Below are 18,842 nucleotides of genomic sequence, written 5' to 3'. Positions count from 1 at the left end.
AATTATCTGCTAGGATTTCTAATCTGTTACATGTGATCCAACGAATTCCCGGTGGACTATTCCTTTGTTAAAGCTTATTGATGCGTTTGAATTCTCGATGTGGCCGTGAGGTCGGAATCAGAGTAAGGCAGAAATGGCAGGTGCGCAGACCGTACGTCTTGCTCTAACTTTATAATAAATTTGTTATTCATGAATACTTTTGTTATATTTATAACTCGATGTTTCTTTAAAATATCAGACTGTAAATCCACATACAAGTAAGTAATAAGCTCTAGAAATTAATACGACGCTCGTCAAGATTTTTAAAATCTAGACAAATTTCAGATTATCTTATATTGATAGAAACAAACGATATGCTGTAGTGAGGGACGTATATCCAATAATACCTTTATTATTTAGACCATCATTGTTATACAATTAATAAACGTAATAATAAGTACTTAGTTAAGATTTTGTTTTGGTAACTCAGTACAAATAAATGTTCAAAATCACGTGTTCTATTTTCACGTTATATCATACTTTACTGACAGGAAATTGTAAGTTACTTTCCTATAAATATAATACATTTCGTGAAAGTCACAGTAAACAATAACATAAAAATACAACAACATGAATTTGTTAGCATTTTTAAAGTTTGTCTAGGTTTATTATGTATGATATCATATAATCTAGTTTCTGTTCCGTGGCTATTATTGATACACGCTTATAGCTAATGTATTATAAGGCAACAATATTTTTTATTCATCGCGCATTACGTTTAATTAATTATATCTTAAGTATATTTTATGCATTCAAGGTTGAACAATACATTCAAAGTTAATCGTGTACTATTGAAAACCCTAATTCAAATATTCTTAATCCGAAATCTTGTAGCATTTCAAATGACGTTTTTCCACAACCATGATAGAAGTGTAAAGTATATTTCTTCTAAATAAAGGTAACTAATGAAGATACCTTTCTATTCTTATTATTCTAAGTTTAGAAGGCATTGTACGAATGGTCACGACCTTGTTCTTTCTTACGGTCAACGATCAGTTCCTGCTGTACTCATAAATAGGTATAAACTTTTTTGTTCGTATTTGATTGATTCATGCTACGGTATTGTTAGGTTTTAACAGAATCGCATGTTGTATAAAATAACCAATCACGTTTGAGGTTGCAGCAGTCTTGGCATGATATTAAAATAAACTGTCTAAATTACTTTAAATTATTTGTTATTAGTTCAATGCGAACATTCACAAGCTGTATGTATGCTGCGAAGAATTTACCTTGACCAGGTAGGTGTCAACCTTGATGGCAGTTAGTATGACAGAAAACGAGTTTCTCTGCATATACTAACTTATTCATTACAGATGAAATACCCAATTCAATTTAACATATACGTATTACTGGATCAAAATCATCATATATTTAATGCAAAGAAATAAACAATAAGATAATAGTAATCTTTAAATTGAATTACCCGCGTTCAAAAGGGTTGTGTTTGTTTCTCCCGCAAAGGCAGATTATGGTCTTGTCGACAGACAGAACGATCAGAGAGTTGTGCTCCAGCACCACACCGACTTCGCAGTTTTCCTCTTTACACTTCATCGCCTCGAAGGCGATCGGAGCGAAGAGCATCGAATGGCAGGCACAGAGCACAGGCACTTGACACAGCTCAGTTGGGCGGAAAGGCGCCAACGTTTGGCGCTCGTCACGTTTTGGCGCAGACTGCCGGCCAGCCGACAGTTTTCCTACTGCCCGCGCCGATTCTACGGTGACTATTTGTCAGGCGTCGGCACCAGCACCACGCCTCGCTCACCGCACCGGTGGGTGGCGACTGAAGCACGCACCTCTCCCGTTACCTTATTGCTATGTTATGGGGGCTCGACCTCGCACCGCGAAAGCCCTCCGATAACATTTAGCATAGTCATATTTAAACCACTTAATTCAACTTGACAAGTTTGTTTTGCTGGCACGTATCGCATTACTGATTATATTATTAGAATGTCTTTAAAACCTGTCCTAAGACATTTACCTTTTCTTAATAACGATTACTTAAAAGTAAAACAAATTAAAGTATATTTTTTACTAATTAAGTCGAATTTTGTTGTGGTATCGTTAAAGCAGAACTTTCTTATCAGTTTATAAGTAGATAAAAATATTACTAAGCCATTGTTATCGTCTACATTGTCTATTTTACATTCAACCATAAAACGATCTACTTTCGATTTAAATAAATGCAAACAATAATTAAAGGGCTTTCTTTTAAATGTTACCATTATCATATAACAAAAGGAACATAATTATTATAATCCTAAATCACTAGCAATACTTTAACAAAACCTGTTTCTTGAAACTAGTTAAATCAACTAGAAATGTGTTATTATTTAGAATTTTTGTAAAACAATATAAAATTCGAGCTCTTTATATCATATTATTGTCTTTAATTTTATTTTGGAAAAATTTTAAAGGATATATGCTTGGACATTTTTTATTGGCGCCTATCATCATTTCTTACTTTGCATAAATAGTAATATGTTGTAAATTCGAGAATAATAGTTTTTACATTTGGACAAATCACATTGTTGGGTTAATTCCAATTTTCTTACATTCTAGCCACATAAACAGTTATATATAATATATAGTTCCGTCACAGCGTAACTTATTTCCTTCATAAAGAAACAATGAGGAATAACGTCATTTAAAAATACCATAGTAATCTTTGCCATTAGTAGAACACATTTAAAATATATACATATACGTAAACCGCCAGCTGACAAAGGGTTAGTAACAGGGGTCGATTGCCCTCATTTAATTATGAAGTGGCGCAAGTATGGCGTACCTACTGTTTCATTTCTTCTTTAAAATAAATAAATTAAATAGTACGTATCATAAAACATTTACACTACAAAAACATCTAATTTTTTATTAGTAGAAAAACTAAGTTAAGATGTGTAATCGATATTTGCTTCAAATTCTTTTTATCTAGGTACGTTGGTACTTAGTTTACATAACAGAAGACATTTAATAAGACAAAGAGTATATATCAATGACTACGAAGAGGGCAAAGTTTGTAAGTTACAGCCGTCTCAGTTACTGATATAATTATTAAAAAACAAGCTGATTTATAATTTAAATAAAGAATCGTTTGAAAATAATGATCGTAAAACAATTAGATGCGAATATATAGAACGTTAAATGTAATTTAAAAAAAATAATTAAACAATCAGTTGCAGAAATTGTGCAGAAACTAACGGAACTCGGTTTAGAGATCATTTTAAACATTCTGGTTATCAAAAATGTTCTTATTCAAAATGAAAAGTTTCCAGTCCTCCAGGTGACATATGAAACTGTATCACCATGTCAAAGTCAAAAGCGTTCTATTCGCAGTCCGTCTCGAGATAGATACAATTTTAACGTTACCTATCATAAACCAGTTTGTACACTGCCACCGCAATGAAATAAGCTATTTTAATTTATCCGCACTATTCCAGAATACCGTTGGGCGGTGATTTGCGATTTAAAACAGCGAACAAAAACGTTAGAGATAAAATTCACAGCTATTACCGCTAAACTACGATGGCCAGGCGGGTAAAAATTGGCTCTTATCCAAATATACCCGGTAGACCTTGGTGGCGCATTGTTGTATAATATGCTTTAATTACTCGTAATCTAGTAGCGTCGAGTAAACTATGCACAATTTTTTAATGGATATATAATAGCCATGGGAACGCTACGTCCTTGATGACAATAAAAACTATTGCGTATCTATTTAAATTAACATCCTAATTCTGCCCTAATGATTATTTAATTATAAATAACACTTAACAAACGACCTATAATTTATGAGACTTTATCAAGAATAAGGCACGTATTTTTTTACAATTGCAACTGTGGTGTTTACAATTTCACGATATGTTCGCCTATTCACCTTCCTCATGTCGTCTCCATTCTACTTGGGATTAAAATCGTTTTAAAATGTCTAACTAGAACGTCCCTATTGCAGTTCTCAAATGGGAAAGAAAATACAAATTTTATTTAATATTAGACTTTTATTATCGTATCAGATTGTAAGTAGCTAAAAAAAGTACTTCAATTTTATGATTCAATTCCCAGGTACATTTTACGTTATGCAATTGAATATCCATGTGCTTCAATTCTGAAGTTATTTATCGACGAATACCTACACGATACTTATTCATTTAAAACTGTACATTAAAAATGGCACGAATCATGAAAAGTGCCCAGTGTAAAATAATATTTAAATAATATTCATTCGTTATCATTATTAGTTACTTTGTATTATGCCTAAAATAAATCGGCTTAAACTTGATAACACTTATGCACGGCTTCACCAAACCAGTGTGCTAATTAAAGTACCTACTGGACGCCATCTTTGGTCAACTTGGTTGTTTAACACGTACTTATTTAAAAGTTGCTAATTATTACCTTTTCTATAACAAGTTTATTGAAAGTACAAATACACACTAAATAAATGTAAAAAATAAAATATATATTACTAATTTTTTTTATAGATTTTCGTACAGTTTTGATTTAGATTCATAGATAAAAATGTTTAAGCAATTAAAGACTACTCACATTTTTTTTAACACTCGTCGAAAAGAACGCTTTATAATTGTGATTAACATCTTCACTTTATAACACTTATTTGTAATTATCAAAGAAGATTAAAGTGAAAACTGGTCAGTTAATAAGTCGCTAAATAATATTGTAGCGATTACGTCAATTAAAACAAATGAGGTGGACGAGCGACGATTCTTTAATAATCAAAAGTAATCGCTGCGAAATGACGATAAATTATTTAATCTACCTTCAACAAAAATAATATAATCAAAACATTCATCTATCGCGTAGTCTACTTAATAAAAATTTACATAAAACGCATCGCATAAACCGCTGGGTCTAAAGGAATGGAACTTTGCAGACGAATTCCTCATGTAACGTAGTTGAGCAGTGAGAGAGAATTTTTTAAAATTCATCACCTAAAAGGGTGAAATTAAGGTGAAAGTTTGTTAGAGTTTTCGTCATCTTTGATATTTACAAATATAGAAGTCTGGGTTTCACTTATAAGTAAAAGACCACCGTTATGGGATATAACGTTGATCTTTTACTCATTTGGTACACGGATAGTATTGTTGTAATATTCTTACATCTTTCTCCGTTTTATCGACGCCTTATAAATTGAATTCGTTGCAATTGTCAAAGATATTCCTAAGTTCGTTTTCGTCCAAATTATTCTGTCTGTGAATTTGCCGAAAGACAATGTCAAAGCGATTGATGTCTTTAGACAAGCGATTGTCGACGTCATTTTCCAATCCTCATTTATTAATTGGTCACGTGATAAATCGAATACATAATATCATTTGCTTTCATATAGGTCTTGTCTCTAAACGAAATCGATCGCTATGAGATTTCGTCTAAACCCACTACTATACGATAAATATTTGCAAGTATTATTACGAAATTATCTCTTGATTCGTCATATCTCTTGTTTTATCTATCGGGAACTTGCTCTGCTCGTTTAAAATAAATAATTCATTAGTTTTTTGTTTAGTTTCGTTGTAAAATTTTATCAATAATATTTACTATCATGTTATATATAAAAAAAAGAAAAAATATATTAAGAAAAGAATCTAAGCACAGAATACTTTTTGAACATATACCTATTATAAAAACGAACAATAATCCCAGATACAAAAACAGAAACAGAAGATAAGCATAAGCTTAGTATAGAAAGGACTTAAGCAATAATCGTTTACAAATCCTTGGATACAAGCATCTGACTCGGCCGCTCTATTGCCTTGAGCTCATGATTAGTAGAATTGTCTGAAATGCGAGGCGGTTTCTGCCACAGCAATTACATCATCGAACAGATGTTAGGTAATTGTTAAAAGGACACGTAACATTTGACACGGAACTATTTAATCTGAAGTTACACGAGGTTACCGCATTTACACGATGTCCTGAAGTTAATCCGAGGAGTAGACGAAATGTCACATTAAATTATTCAATACGATATGTTTATGACGCAGACTGACCAGACAAGTGTGAAATTACACTAGCGACTGAGAATGCAACAAGTCTTGGTAAAATGCCAAAAGTATCAAAATTATCATTTCAATATTATATGTAGTTATGATGCTAAAAAATATTCATATAATAAAATATTTATTATTTTTTTTATAACTCAAACTATCGTCCGTGACTAAGGACTTAAATGTTCTGTAATTAACCTTTGATAATTATGCACGGTTGATTGAACATTTGTTGAGATCGGTATAGGTATTTATTTTAAAAATCCAGACAATAGCTAGCAGACTTGTATCCATATAGACAATGTAGTACATACAATAAAGATACACCAAAGGTACGGACAAGATTTGTGGGGAGATATAAATTAACAAAAAAAAAACGCATTGGTATTTAAGATTTAATTTTATATGAAAAAGAATTGATGTTAGATTTTTAAATGGAAAACACCAATACAATATTCTTTAAATTGGATGAAGAGTCCTTAGCGCTTGGTAAAATGCTATCCACTTACTTACCCAAAGGGTAGTTAATACCTACATCATTATAAAGGAATTTATATACATAATATAATTACTACCACCGACTAAAACCTTTATATATTATATAGTAATAGTATACTATTTGTATCACGTATTCTATTTGTGGTTACGACCTCGAGAAAATTGTTCTAAATATGATTGCCAAATGTTATAAAGTCATAACGGTTGATGAATATGGAATCTCACTTTGCTTTTACTCTGATTGAATCTAATGCAAATGCTTTTTGGTTTATTGATTCATGATATTCATCTTAGCTCTAGAAGATAACATTCTTAACAAATTTTCTAGTTATCAATATATCCAACTATTATATATTAAATGATATTACGAGTAAATATTATAATACTCGTTGAATGTTTCGACGTGTAAGAACTCATAAAACTAAAGTGATGCTTGGTGTTAAATTTTTATAACATTTTTACGACGACGATTTAGATTCTTCAAATCGATATTATGTCCGATTACCACATTTATTTTTATCGATATTATAATAATATATCTTCTTTATTTTCTTGCAACTACGTTAAAACTACTTCAATTTGATTTTTGATTTGCCAATGTTGTATAAGGACTAAATATTCTGGGTTTCTCGTGACTGAACTGAACTTTTCTTTCACAAAAAATACAATAATTTGAAGAGAAATATATTTTTTGTACTCACTTGATTGTGAGAGCCAGCAACACAATTATGAGCCCAACGAGGGCCATGGCAATCACTACACCTCCGATCATGTAATTCGCATCATTCGGGGCATCTGAAACAAAAGAATTGCAGTCTTATTAATTTAGATATAGGGCAGAGAACTCAATAAACTTAAACAATAAATAAGGATGTTTGTGGTAAAGGAATATGAAATAAATAATAAACAACAAATACTGTGGTTTATATCAGATGTACCTATCTGATATAATGTTACCGCAAAAAAAAACTGGTTTAAGAATGATTATTACCGTGATTCAGATCTCATCACCGATAAAATTTAAACCTACAACAATATAATATTAGCATAAGCATTAGCAGCCCGTAAATGTCCCACTGCTGGGATAAAGGCTTTGAGGAGAAGGTTTGGAGCATATTCCACCACGCTGCTCCAATGCGGGTTGGCGGAATACACATGTGGCAGAATTTCGTTGAAATTAGACACATGCAGGTTTCCTCACGATGTTTTCCTTCACCGCCGAGCACGAGATGAATTATAAACACAAATTAAGCACATGAAATTTCAGTGGTGCCTGCCTGGGTTTGAACCCGAAATCATCGGTTAAGATGCACGCGTTCTAGCCACTGGGCCATCTCGGCTCAATATAATATATGTATTTAAAATTATCATTATATATCTTTTATCAATGCACAGATTTTAACATGTACATACGTGTTCTAGAGATGCTTGTACTGGACGTGATTTTAAATAATATTATGGAAAACATGCAATTAATTAAGTCAAAACATTTCAATTTATTCTAACATCATTGTGCAATAAATTATGGAAATATTTACTTCCTTTTGTTTTTGTAAACGAAAAACGTAAGTTTTTCTCAGACGTAGCTTTATTTTTTACGTTTTCTATGTATTATTGTACAATGTACTCAAACCGCTTCATACCGGTTTTTATTAACCGTACCACTTTGCACCAATTGTACCGCTTTGTATCCTCAGGCCGCGGACGAATCGATAATGAGGGAAAACACTAGAATTACAAAGATCGATGCCGTGCGGGACACGATACAATAACAACTGAAATTTGTTACACATTAAGCAATATCTTTGTTCTTTGAATCTCTGCTTGCACTAATGATATACCACAGATTATATTTATTGTATTACCTACCATAAAGATTAACATTAACGGTAGCTTAACTTTGTAAAGGAAAATATATATTTTTTTATAATTGTATCCACTTCAAAGTACTTGGGAGCAAAAAGTTTGCTTGTTATTAAAAATAATCCTCCTTATCAAAATTCTAATTTGAATTTATTATTTTTTATTTGTTCTCGAATTTATTATTTTATATGAATGGTGATAAGGCTGAAAGTTATTCGAATAAAAAACGAATATTAATCAAGGCTAACAGACGAACTTGCACATACATGAAGGATTACAGGTCTAAGAACTTACAGGTCATTGATCTTTGGCCTTATTGTCAATGTTTTTGTTTTTTTTTATTTTTATACAGGAAAAAGAAAATACTTAAATTCTAAGAAGGCTGTTATGTAAAAATAAGGCCGAAGTACATAAAATACGAAACACCCGTTGTTTTTGTCATCACATATTGAGTCTATTTTATTTTTTAATATTTTTCTGATAAATTCCAAATTCAAAATTATTACAGTTATTAAAATATGAACTTCTGTATTACCAGTCTTAAGGTGCAAGTAATGTTCTGGGGATCTCCCGAAAAAAGATTTTTAGGAGAACTTCTGGGGCGCTTCGCCGGTGCTCTCAGACTTGACCAGTATCGAAGTCAACCTAATTTCTAACATTCGAACAAAATATCCTCAAACAAACTTATTACCGTCTTATTTCCTTATTCCTTCAAAATAATACTGTTCAAAGTACCAACAGTTATCAACAATGTTAGTTAATTGATAAGGAAATTAAAAAAATACTAAAGTTAAAACAATAATTTCAAACAGTTTGTTTTATAAAAACTAATTACTCCTACTTATAAAATGATAAAAGTTTATTATGATACTCTTAGATAATAGCGTTTTATTTCTTAGACGTTGTGGTTTCCTCAATATATTACAGTTATAATAAAATAGCTTATGTAATAAAACGAGTCGCATCTGAAGGTTATACAGAAGACATACGTAATTATTAAGTTACTTATTTTATTTTTACCCTAATGAAGACAGTCCCTAAATCAAAAGATTTGATTTGTTAATATAATTAATCATTCAAAGTCAAAATTATTATTAAGATTCTTCTTTCAGGCGGCCACGGCAGTTAATAAGGGAGACTGGGTTGAAGATTTCATAATTCGCGTAATAGTAGTTAGGCTTAAATAAATATTATATATATATAGTATTATGCCTGCATGAAAATCGACCTCCACGCTTTTTAATATGTAGGTATATTATAACCTTATATAGAAAAATAATATACTAAGTAGGTATGTGATTTTAACTCATGTTGAAATAAAATTTTAGCTAAGTTATTAGTAAATAGAAAAAAAATTGCGAGTTTTATAATAAACGTGAATACCTTGTCCCAGAAAGGATGTATTGACTTAACCGAGACGGAAATTGTAATTATTTTTAGAATACTTGAGTAAATGAAACAAATTAAATCACTCCACTCAATTAGTATAGAAGTTGATCTTGATATCTAGTTCTGTTTACTTTTTAAAGTGATACAAAAAATATTGAAATAAAAGAGCAACGTGAGCTTACAAAGCCAGTCTTCCCAAGAGTATATTTATAGTTTCACAAATAAAATAATAAATTATAGATAAAAGATAATAATATATTTAATATTAAATAGGCCTTAATGATCAGATAAGATCAAGGATTAGACATAAAGAAATTATAATCAGATACTTTTATTAAGCAGAATAGGTAAGTAATTGATTACGTTACTGAGCAATTCCAATAAAATCAATTCAAGATCATTTTATCATTTGATAATAAAAAAAAACATTAAATATTATAAAAATATATAATATATTAGTCAACAATAAAGATAACATATAAAATTTAGAATATCTTTGAAAACATTTACTTAAAAAAAAAAATGGTCACACTAATATAATTGTTATCGGTTAATTATGTGTGTTACAATTTAATTTTAGTTATATCAATAAAATAAAACATGACTCAGTTAACGTTTATAATGACCACGGTACTGCGAAGTCAGGTGTGCCAGTGCATCGTCCTCGCGATCAGGGGTTAATGCTCCTATCCTATCATCTAGGGATACTTACCCAGATATATTTTTACAAGTTTAAACAATTTAATCAATGTAAAGATGTTAAAAATGATAAATAAGTTAAATTAACATTGTTTTTAAACATAACATATTGAACAAGTTGAATAGTTATACAGCCAAGTAAATCTAATTCTTTGTAAGTAAATAAATACAATTGAACTAGTGGTTTCTACATTACTAGGTCCCTTATATATAGTGTATTGCAACTTATACTAAAATATTTTATAATTATATCGTTGAATTAAAACGGATAATTTGTAAATTATTTCTGTCCATTCATTAGTATTTAAATAAAAATTAACCTACGACTCGTAAACATGTGTACAAACTAAGTTAGTCTATTCCTGAATCTATTGTATCGATTTGTTGTGATTAAGGCACATACATATTAGACAGCTTGGAATCCACGTTTGACGGCTCACTGAGATTGTAAGGAATGACTTATATTTCTTAAGCTGACTTCCCACGGCATGTGATTTCACGGGCCGCGGTGCGCTAGGTAGCGCTGTAGCACCGTGGGAAGCGTGTCGCCCGTGCTAGCAGACTCACTAGTAAGGGCCCTCAGGATCCGTCTGAATTCGGTACATAAAAAAGTGAAAAGAGATGCAGAGAAAGATATCTTCAGAGCATGCGTCCACGAAGGAAGGCGACCAATACTTATCATGTTGCATATTTGCTCGCCAGACTTCAACTATGCAATTGTGTTATTATGTAAATGAGCAATTGTATAAATCTTCGCTCCTGTGAAAATCAGACCGAGAAAATATTCAATGATGATCCACTAGTTGTTAACACAGGTCACCCCAAGATGCTTATCTTCATCGTTTTTGTTCGTACTTGCCTGATTTATTACGCGTCTTTGGTTAAGAAACGTTTTTTTTGCCAGGATCATATTGCTAATAAGCATGCTCTTTTTAAAAAAATATCCAGTCTAATCGAAATAATCTCACCTATCGCGAGTTTTTACCATTAAAGAATAAGTACCTACTCGAGACGTTCATTGTTTTTTTTTGATTGAATGCTGAAGATATACACATATATACATACACATCAGTGACTGTGATATATCTATCTACATATTAATGCGTGAAACAAAAACTTTTTACCATTTTTATTTTAAATATTAGACACACCACCATTTGTTAGACACACACACATATATATGTTATATTTATATCTAATATGAAACATTTATAGTGTACGTTCGTACTGCCAATGACAACACGTATCATGTCTAAGTAAAAAAAAACGACATCGCTCTTTTTGACATTTTTTTTTTTTTATGTAATAGTGCCAAGGTATCGTCGAGATAAGCCTCATTTATTATATATTTCGAATAACGCCAACCCATTACGGTCGAATTTCAACTAATTCACTTCCCCTGGTATCTTTTAATGTAGGTATATGTTTGATATATATATTGTAAGTGTGCTTATTAATTAAAAGAATTATTATTTTTTATTTCTCTCACAACAGAACTTTGAGAGCATAGATTAAGAAGAATAATGTTGATACTTATCGGCTGTTTATTTATGAAATCGTAATACATGATTCGTTACACTTTACACTCGTTTAATCATTTATCGTATACATAGCTTTATTGATTTCCGTAACCTGAACACGTAAAACCTTATACATTAAAATGACCGCGAATGGCATCTTGATACATAATATACTTTTGTCAGCAATATTCAAGTAAATATTTTCACACTAGTGTTAATTCTTAGAAATTATTTAGTTATATAGCCCGTCTTATACTACGTGGAAAAAAATAATTAATTACAAAAACCCGACGTAATTGCCGAACAACGATCCTTTTTTATTCAAAACTTTGATGTCAATAAACTTGTTCACCTATAATATCCTCTAATACAAAAAAAATGGAATTATACAAGTAAATGTACAAAATAGTTTATCAGTGTAATATGCTTATAAAAAAGATGGGGAGTTTGTATGTTTAAAGGTATTATTTTAGAAACAAGGTACAGAGGCCTTAATTATTATTGTCGTCACCACCTCCCATAGAAATTAATACTCTAAGTAATATTTACCATTTCCTACGTCGTCTTACCTTGGAAACCAAGATGTTATGTGCATGTAGTTACACCGGCTTATTGATCCCTCCAATCGGAACACAGCAATACAAAGTATTTACTCCTGTTTAGCGGTAGGTGAGGTGTGGGTGGTACCTATCTAAAAGGCTCGCATAAAGCTCTACCGCCAAGGAAATATTTCATTATATTATTGATTTCTATTTAAATTTGATATGTGTCTTATGTAATTATTTTATTGTTACAGTTGCTTAACTGATGCAATATTATTACTTCGAATTGCGTAGCCATATAGAATTGTATTATTGATTTTTATCAAGCATACGCACACATAAACGAGTTCCTCATAAGTTTTTTTTTATTGTTAATTTAATCATTTAATTTCACGTGTGTGTTTTTTACACGGTAATGTGTAATAGTGGTTTGTGCAATATATTTATCGTTTAAATTCAAATAAAAGTATAGTATATCTTGCATTGATTAGTATACCTACATTATTACACGTATCGTGTGTCACAGCTTTATAATTGGCGCCGTCTAGCCTTTAAATATGCTAGATTAACGTTTTTATCATTCCACGTGTAACCTTTTTCCACAAAAGGCTCAATAGTCTCTACGCGACTACCGACAATGCGGATTCTGCATAAAAGAACTCTAAAAGTAAATAAGCGTTTTATTTAAGTGAAGAGTTAAACGTAAATGAATTGAACTGACATCACACTATAAAGAGACAAGGGAATTATTAGAATTTAATAAATTATTAGAACAATCTGTCTTATTTCAGGAGTTATATATAGGTTATGATCGTATATTGTGATAAATTAGCTTAAAATTAATTATGAATTTAATTTAAAAGAATAAAAAGTCTCGATATAGAAATAAATAATATGTTTCAGCTCGATACCGAATACGTGTTAGGTGATCATTGAAAAAATCGCTTTATTAAAAAAGAAGTCACATTAATATCTTACAGGGAGTATTAATACATACATAAAACATAATACATAAAACAATATCAGAGTATGTCACACGGTGGCTATCTCTCTTTAGAGCCGCGCGTGACATTTTTTAGTGCTTTCATACAATTAAGCGGCGAAATCCGGTTCGAAGCACGTTTATATCACGAAACTCAACGGCTCGGTATTGAATGCTATTGCGTCAATGTTACAGATTCCTCATAATCACAAAACAGTCGAGAAATTTCAACAACATCATGTATTTGGAACGGTAATTAACCGTGACTTAAATATTTCCATAGATATCAACTATTCTTCATCTGAACCAGTTTCCTTCTTATGTCACCGAATTAATATATTTCTCCTAATACAGAATTTTATGATTAAATTGAAGTCTCATTTGTTGGCAAAGGTATGGCATGAAGTATTTTCTTTTAATTTACAAGCTTTTAATAATATAAATTATAATAAAATAATTACAATTTTAGGTCAATCCTACTGTTCATATCTGGTTTCATTCCGGTCCCTACTACTATTGATCGTGTAGACTAGCCTAAAATGTATTAATAATACAAAAAACAGACGTAAGTATATAATTATTTTATCATCACGTATTGTAAAAGATACGTAAATTATATAACGCTAATCGTACCTATCGTAGCTTCATTTTTACATACAATTTTAATGGTGGTGATGCTTCTTTAAAAATCATTTAAATATACGAAATAGAGTAGGCACCTAAATGCACACTGTGCAGTTTTAATATGAAACATATTTTTATATAAAAATATATGTTCAATGGATCTCACATCGCTAAGGAATCTATAAAACTAATATTTGTGTGTACAACGTGTTATAGCTTAGAACTAAATGTCAGCAAACAGTAGAAGAAGCATATCAGACGCACTTCAGTTAAAATACGTACGTTTAACAAGTATTGTATCACTCATTCAATATTTGTTAAACGTACAGTAGTCATCGATACAAAAATAAATTTCGTTCGGTTAAATAAAACCGTTACTGTAATCGATTTGAACGGTAGTGAAAGTGACTTACTTTCAAGCGAAAATTCGTGTCAAAACGGTGTACAATTTATGTTCTGTGAATGTTAATATGAATCAAAATCTTAACTAATATTATTTAATATCAATTTGTGAAATGACGGATAGCTGATGTCTTCCTTTTAATAAAAAAAATTGTATGTAACTTATGCTAGTTAGTATCTTCATATAAAAAAATGGATTGAAAACAATAAAATAAATACGACACTTAATACTATTTCAATTTGTGTTAAATCAACAAGTATATAGGTTTTCATAAAATAGACAAAAATATAACGTGTCAACGTGATCGTTTATGTTTCATATTCCTATTTATAAAAGATCAATCGTCAAAGTCGGCCATATTAAATTTCGCTTACAGACAGCTAATAAAAAGTACTTTTTGGTTTCATCTGTTAAGATAGAGGTTTGCAAAATCATTTAACAAAATATTAAAATGAAACTGTAAGTATTTAATTATTAACAAATCAATCAGCCTTTCTTCAATCATTGATTATATTGTTCATTTATTTTGGTAATAAAACGAATCAGATCTGAACAAAAGTAGTATTGTTATGTTCCGGTTTGAAGGGTGAGTGAGTCAGTGTAACAAATATTTATAATCTACTATTTGAAAGACAATCGTCGTGTGTGTTCGGGGCACACGACGAAAGCATGATTATAATATTATATTTTTTTCTGTCGAATATATTTGCTATATTTACATAAACGTAGACATTAAATCGCGAATTTAAATTAATTCTTAAAAGAATAAAATGGATTCCATTTTCAAATTCACTTCGTAAATAAACACAAAAAATATTTTCTATATGAAACATCATAAACATAGTTGTCGGGTCCTGTTGTGGACTTGTTTTATGAATTGCAAAACTTTTTAAGCAGTTGATCGTTTTATTTCCATGTGTTAAGGATGTTAACGAAATTTAATAAATTATTTCATAATAAGCCACGGTTTCTTCGGTGATAATATCAATCTATATAGGAATAAAAAAAAAAAAAAATTATGTACCATCATTTTGTTTAGTTAGCTAAACATTAAATATAAACTATTTAAATGTCGCCCTGTGAAACTCAACTTGTATTATAACACATAATTCAACACTTCAGTATCGGCGAGAAATTTATATCGACAGCTGTAATTTATTGAGACCAGGGGTCAGACAGGCCGGATATTACTTATTATATATTGTAAACTGTTATACATATTGTTTCCTTAATTAGTCATATTAGTCATTTGAATATATAGGGCTTGTAATTGAAATATTACAAATTTTAAATTGACATGAACAACAGGATGCCCACACGGACTATTTTTATGGGATCTACATATGCCCATTTTTGTTTCGACAATCAAAAATTTGTTCCACCTTAATGCGACTAAATTTGCTTGTAGCATACATATATTTAATTTGTATTTAAATGTATTCTTGTAATGACCCCTTGTGAATCTTCCATAAAATGTGTCCGTCATTTTTTTTTATTTATTTGAATCACCATCGGCATATCACAAAAACAATGCAATCAAAAGTACACAGACCGATGAAGTGTCATAAACCATTACGGGTATTTACAACACTATGGGTAAAATAATCAAAAATATATAGTTACGCTGATAAAATAAGTATAATTTTCTCATTAATTATAAATAACAACGAAGTATATAGGATACACGCCATACATACAAAAGCTAGTAAAGAGCATTGGCGAAGCTGACAACATGAGAGATCGTCGTGCCGTTTGCCGTCACGGCACACGAGTCAGTCCTACCCAAGGCGCGCCAAAAGTTGTTTCAAATCGAAAACCATCCTCGCACATAACTGATGTCAACATCGATACGATTATTTAATGAATTAAATAAAGAACGACTTTCACTATTATCCTATGACATATGATTTCTTTTGACGGAAGAGTGGTCCCATTAAAGAGAAAGCAACGATAATTACTGAGAATCAGGCTGGAATAAGACATGTCACAGTTGCTTGGGAAATATTAAGTTATTTATTCTGTCATTAGTACTTAACCGATGTATTAAAATATTATATGAATATCCTTTATGAATCTATTTCAAATTTAAATGGCCCTTATTCGAGACTTTACTCGTGAAGATTGACAAGAAGATACATACCCAGAACTTTATATTACATTATTGGTCATAAAAAATCAAAGATAACTGCGTTGAACCAGCAGTTGACTTAAACAAAGGATGGAAATTTCTCTTGCGTAACCATGTTGGAAAGAAACCCTCTGCTGTATCACGAAAATACAAACCTGTATTAGTAATTAGGATAACTCATGAATATTAAATTAGTTATGTAATTAATTCGATGTGGAATTTCTTTTATATTAAACAGAGTTATAACAATTCGAATATACAATTTGAAAAGTTAATTCATGGAAGTAGCGCCAATATTGCAGAAACAATAATATCAATAACTACAACAAATTAGTATTAGTGATTACCATCAAACCTAAACAATGTTTAACTGAAATCGGTAATCGTTTTCAGAAACCCAGAACTTATATTAACCTGAGCCGGCCTTTGAATCCATTGTATTTTGATCTGCGACTTTATAAAATAACCACTACACCAAGGCAGCAGCGAAACAATTATATTCTACAGGAAGAGCCATCTAAACCAGAATAAACACTGAACTACTATAACTGATTCCAAAAAAATATTTGTTTAATCTTACCCATTTTGAAGATGGGGCTTCGACCTTAAATAATCTTTGTATTACCAACCTAAATTGATGATCTAGATTTAAAGAGAAACAAACAAATATCTAGCACATTCTAAATCAAAAGACATGCATTACCGCAATTTTATTCAGGTTAAAAGTTCCTTCAGATTTCTCTTACGAAATGTACGAATGTAATATCGTACCGATCTATATCTTCGTTTATTTTCTATATGAAGACCGAAGTAAAATAAGGGAGAGGAACGAACGGCAAGGAACGTTTACCCTTTAGGATTAAAATAGATCGTACATTAAACTTGTTGACTATATCGTATATTTAAATAGGTACTATTGAAGAGTACACTCTAAGATTCCGAACTGATGCATCAGCGTTTACTGATTAGTTAACATTCTGATACTAAAGAATATGTTTAGTTATATATTCGACTATAACTATTATATTATAAGGAAATTATAAAGTCAGTATCATAAGTTAGAAAATCTGATATAAATATTTTTATGTGGTCACGTATTAAATGAACATGAATTTTTTTTTTATTTAAAAAATAATACTTATTACATATGATGTTATAACAGTTTTTCCGTTAATACTTTACGAAGTATTCATACCCGTTGTTATTGTTTTCTTTCGATTACATAATATAATTGTAAAATAGTTGATTGTTACGTCATATATATTATTATGTAAAAATATAGCGTAATCGCTTGGCATTAGGATTATCAATAATCAATAGTAATTAATGAACCATCTATATACAAATAGTAATAAGTATGATAAATTTCTTTTGATCGTAACCTGAAGTATGTTGTATAATAAAGTGTTGATAATAATTACGTTACTTTTATCATTTAAATTAATTGCATGCAACGCGTTTAAGTAATTATATATTTTGCCAAGTCATATATTGTAACCTTTTTATTGAATATATTAAGTAAGTATCTTTAATACGCCAATGTGGTAAAACTAGCTATATTTTTTTTATTCTGTGTTCATACCGTAATACTTTACTGATCTGAGGCTGAATCAAAAAAGGCTGATTCATAGTGAAAAATTAAATATGTGCTTGGATGAGAACATCTGTCTAAGACTAAAAGACTAGAATGAGCGCAACGTTGATAAGTTTTTATACTACTACTTATTCGTGTAATGTAAACGAATACTTGTGAGTAATTAAAATTACAAATGAATATAACATTATTTATTTATTTTATTCTAACTAGTTATGATAGACGACATATACAAATCCATGACGGTTACGTTTTTGGCGGAAATAAGTACGTTTATATATTCATAAACTGAGAACGAACAGTAAGCCTACTCCATCGATATGGGTTCACTAATCGACCGACCGACTTTTTATTTTGAATTTTAGATTGCGCAATGTTCATCCTTTACTTTCAAGTACGAATGATAAATTTTTAACAATTTTAATACGACTTGACAGCAATTTGAACAGAAATACTTTTCTTAATGAAACATAATGATAAAATTGCATGACTCAAACAATCAAGTAGTAGGCTGTCAGTCCCTTGAATAGTTAAAATAAAAATTATACCGTAGCGCTTCGAA

At 30.5% G+C, this 18,842-nt stretch overlaps 1 protein-coding gene across 4 annotated transcripts in view; it reads right to left on the bottom strand.

Annotated features, from left to right (window-relative positions):
* LOC125065463 overlaps nucleotides 1–18,842 on the bottom strand; it is a 157,899-nt gene that overhangs the window by 5,332 nt on the left and 133,725 nt on the right. For 3 of the 4 annotated variants that reach the window (XM_047673045.1, XM_047673046.1, XM_047673047.1), the window contains one exon: nucleotides 7,238–7,331. In XM_047673045.1, coding sequence (XP_047529001.1) covers nucleotides 7,238–7,331 — 94 coding nt within the window. Of the gene's footprint in view, nucleotides 1–1,462; nucleotides 1,837–7,237; nucleotides 7,332–18,842 lie in introns of those variants that run through there. The other variant, XM_047673048.1, reaches the window with a different exon arrangement.

The sequence above is a fragment of the Vanessa atalanta genome, chromosome 7 (genome assembly GCF_905147765.1).
Source record: "Vanessa atalanta chromosome 7, ilVanAtal1.2, whole genome shotgun sequence".
Taxonomy (NCBI): Eukaryota; Metazoa; Arthropoda; class Insecta; order Lepidoptera; family Nymphalidae; genus Vanessa; species Vanessa atalanta.
Note: the sequence above shows the minus strand (reverse complement) of the source record. Positions and strands in the feature narration are given on the sequence as shown.